The sequence below is a fragment of the Notolepis coatsorum genome, assembly GCF_963971535.1.
Source record: "Notolepis coatsorum genome assembly, chromosome: 14".
Classification (NCBI taxonomy): Eukaryota; Metazoa; Chordata; class Actinopteri; order Aulopiformes; family Paralepididae; genus Notolepis; species Notolepis coatsorum.
The window spans coordinates 10,906,968-10,910,858 of record NC_140178.1 but is presented as its reverse complement, the minus strand read 5'-3'; the positions used below and the strand labels follow the sequence as shown (position 1 = coordinate 10,910,858).

At 48.4% G+C, this 3,891-nt stretch overlaps 1 protein-coding gene across 1 annotated transcript; it reads right to left on the bottom strand.

The window, feature by feature from the left end:
- Positions 1 to 339: 339 nt before the first annotated feature.
- On the bottom strand, positions 340 to 3,419 carry myadml2 (myeloid associated differentiation marker like 2). The gene has a single exon (XM_084329710.1). It carries the CDS (start codon positions 3,118 to 3,120, stop codon positions 2,200 to 2,202), a length of 921 nt encoding a protein of 306 aa, XP_084185836.1. The 5' UTR covers positions 3,121 to 3,419; the 3' UTR covers positions 340 to 2,199.
- Between the last annotated feature and the right edge of the window lie 472 nt (positions 3,420 to 3,891).

The following is a 3,891-nucleotide window of genomic DNA, read 5'->3' as shown; positions in this document are numbered from 1 at the left end:
TGCACGTTAGCCTAGCTTAGCACAATGAATGGAAGCGGACATGGCCGGTTAGGCTAGGCATTGTCCAACTAACACCTCTCCCGAAGGCTTTCCGGCACTGTCCGCTTCCATTCGTTGTGCTAAGCTAGGCTAACGTGCAGCCAGATAGCTTTCTACTGAACGCACAGAGAGGAAACTGGTATCTATCTTCTCGTCTCTCTCTGGAGAAGACGATACGCTAATTTACCAAAATGTTGACGTGTTCCTTTAACACAAAACCTAACACATGCAGACATTGAGAGAAGCACGGAACACGCAACATGTTTATTAAGCAACTCGGACAACATGAGAGTGCGTTGAGAGATTACATTTAATCACAAATCATGAATCGGTTTGACGTTATTTTCACAATGTTAGTGTTAGAAAATTCACTTCGATATCAAAAAACTATTATTCAACTGGAAAGGTGAATAGCCCTAAATGTTAAAAGATGACATACTGTATGACTGAAATAGGATAAAATGGTAAATTAATGGAAGAAGTAAAGCTTAAAAAAAAAAAAAAGGCTGTGACAATAAAATAATCTGAATCTGAATCTGAATTAGAGAAGAAACAGTCCGACAGCCAGATCCAAATGCTAATACCATAATAATGATAATGGAAGACATTTCTATAAATAGCAGTTGTTATTTTAAATAAAATACAAAGCATTTCACTTATTCCTTCTACAAAGATATTCAGTGCATGCTGTAGGCCTGTGATATAATATACATCACAGGTAATACTTTCAAAACCGGTTCATCATTCGAATAGCCTTGAATTTGTTGGTTTTGATTTATAAGAGCACTTTAAACAAGTCTATCTTCGATAAAAAAAAAAAAACACGGGTCAGATATTTGAAACATGAGCCTACGAATAAATCTGTCCTGGCTGTCTGAGTTTGCTGATGCAGAGATGATGACATGTGCATTTGGCGCTGAGACGGGCATCTTTTCCAGCGTCCTCTGTGGGCAAAGCTGCTCTGAGATCAGCTCACGGTGTCCAGCTGGCAGGCGCTCTCTCCCTGGCAGGTTACACCGAGGAACAGGCGCTCTCTCCCTGGCAGGCTACACCGAGGAACAGGGCCTCAAGCGGACATCGTGTCACGGTTAATACCAGTGGTGGAAAGTCGTTTTACTCAAGTACTTAACCGAGCTACTTGTACTTTACGTGAGTATTTTCATTTCAGGGAACATTATACTTTCACTCCACTACATTTCAAAGGAAATATTTTTTTTTTTTTTTTTTTTTTTAACTCCACTACATTTATCTGAAAGCATCGGTTACTAGTTACTTTGAAGAAAAGGATTTTGCATAGAAAACATGGCAAGAATGTGTGAAGATGATCTGCTTTCACATTTGAAGCCTGTCAAACTTCAAGAGGACGTAATCAAAGCAGCATAACTGTGGACCACAGACCACTTTTAAACACAACATGTAGAGGTCAATGGTTCGAGGATTGAATGCTCCCAAGCTCTGGAATACACAAATGTCATGTAGAATGCATACGTTTACTTTAGATACTTAAGGTACATTCAATAGCAAATACTTACTCTACTTCTACTTAAGTCGAATTTGAATGGAGGACTTTTACTTTGACCAGAATAGGCCTACTCGTTTATCTACACATTTATTTATTTCTACTTTTACTTAAGGAACTGTGCACTTCTTCCACCACTGGTTAATACTGGCAGCTTTGCCGTATGAAACAGAGGCCTAACACTGATCTTCAAAAGAGACGCCACAGAGTTGTAAAGGCTATATACAGAATCTTCAGTCTTTGGGGGACGAGGTCTTTACCGGGGAGCTGAAAGGGGGCCAGTGTCTCCAGCGTGGCCTCCAGTCTGTCTGTCTCTCGATCTGTCTCTGAGAAGACCACAGGCAGGGCCGGACCTAACACATTTGGTGCCCTAGGCAAGCTTAACCCCTGGTGCCCCCCCCTCAAATAAATGTTAGATCATTTAAAAAAATTGGTAAAAATAATGGTTGCCGATATAGAAGGGGGCGCAACAATATCTGCCAGCAAAAAAAAGGAAATAATATTAATAATATATATTTTATTTGATTTCTTTTTGCTGGATGCAGTTTTTGGCGCCCCCCCTCTGGGTGGCGCTCTAGGCAACCGCCTACGTCACCTATATAGGAAGCTCCGCCACCTGACCCGCAGGCACGGCGACCCCCTCAGGCGGCGGCGGTGGCGCTGGAGATGAAGCGGATCCGCTGCGAGTAGATCAGGTCGGCGAAGTAGAGGAGCAGGTTGACGTTGGTGAACACCGCGATCACCAGCTTGCTGTCCCACGGACACTGGCCCCGCGGGCAGTCCTCGGGACGGGTGCTGTTGCCGTACTTCCGGTCGAAGCTGAAGATGGGCCAGACCAGCGCCGTGCTCAGGTACAGGATGACGGCGGCGAACGTGTAGATCACCACGAAGCGGTCGAAGGGGAGGCGCAGCGACGACGTCCTGCCCGACACCGTGAGCACCACCACCACCACCGTGAGGGTGAAGCACAGGCTGTACACCACCACGCAGTACTGCGTCGCCACGTACAGCGTGTACTCGCCGTCGTTGGCCAGCGCGCCGAAGATGATGCACGCCACGTAGGCCTGGACCACCTTGAGCAGGCCCGACACCGTGGCCATGTAGCCCACCACGGCGCCAGGCTTGGCGCGCGTCAGGAACACCTCGGCGGCGTACGGGAAGGTGCACACGCTGGAGCACACGGTGACGGCGACGCGGTAGCCTACGGCCTCGCAGCCCTCCGTCGGGTGGCACTCCATCTCCAGGAAGTACACGGGGTAGACCACGGAGGCGGTGACGTACATGAGCGTGGCGAGCATGGCGAAGGCCACGGTGAAGTTGTCCCAGGAGATGGGCATGCAGCTGTGGAGGCGCGTGACGTCCAGCGCGAACACCACCAGGGTGACGGCGAAGCAGAAGCACCACACGAACATGCAGAAGGTGCCGTAGCTGGCGCTGTAGCCGGCGTCGTGGGACACCAGGGCCATGACGGTGCAGCCCAGCAGGAGCTGGGACATGCGGGCGGCGCCGAGCAGAGACAACACGGCCTCCTTGTTGAGGTAGTGCCCGCCTTGGGAGTCCATGATGATGGCGACGCTGCTTAACCCTGCCGTTCCGCTCACACTCGCGCAGGACTTGGGCCTGTGAGCGGCTTTTTTTGGGCGGGGGCGGGGGGGGGGGGCCGCCTCTTCCTCTGTCCTCGTGGCCTATTCTCTCTCTCTCTCTCTCCTTTCCTACAGAGACCTCGCCCTTCGCCCCACGCTCGCTTTTTATAGATGGAGCTTAATTACAAATGTCTCTGGATGTTTCTTGCGTGTGCTTTGTAATTACCGCGGCGGGCAGGGCAGGGGATCGGGTTACATTCGGCTCCTCCACTGTGGAACTTTTTTAGGAGCAACTCACGTGTGGTGGTAAGAGCTATTCAGTTGTTAGACTCTTGAGACAATTGTTCGGTCAGTACTCTGAAACTATACTGATCTGCTACATATTAACTTAAATTGTTTGTGTTTGGAATGGCTGTAATGGCAGTCAATTAATGAATCAATTAATCAATCAATCTATCCTGTTCCTTCTTCACAAACACACTTCATGTAGGTGGCGTTAATACCAGTCTTCTATGACAGCATGTCACATGTCAGATTACAGTACCAGACCGACTCAAAGACCGCTGTGTTTGTCCTCAAAATGGTTTGTTGTTCCCCGTTTACTGTCCTCGTGGATGGTCTCTCTAGTTTGTCCACCGTATCTCTCCGAAAAGGTCAAAGCGACGGTTTATATCTTGTCCAACGAGTCCTTTTTCAACGAGCAATATCCAAATGCAGAGCAATCCTCCGACAATATAGCCCTCGACGCGA

Bases quoted from the DNA above. Each gene is read 5' to 3' on its own strand.
- myadml2 (XM_084329710.1), bottom strand. From the start codon at position 3,120: ATGGACTCCCAAGGCGGGCACTACCTCAACAAGGAGGCCGTGTTGTCT.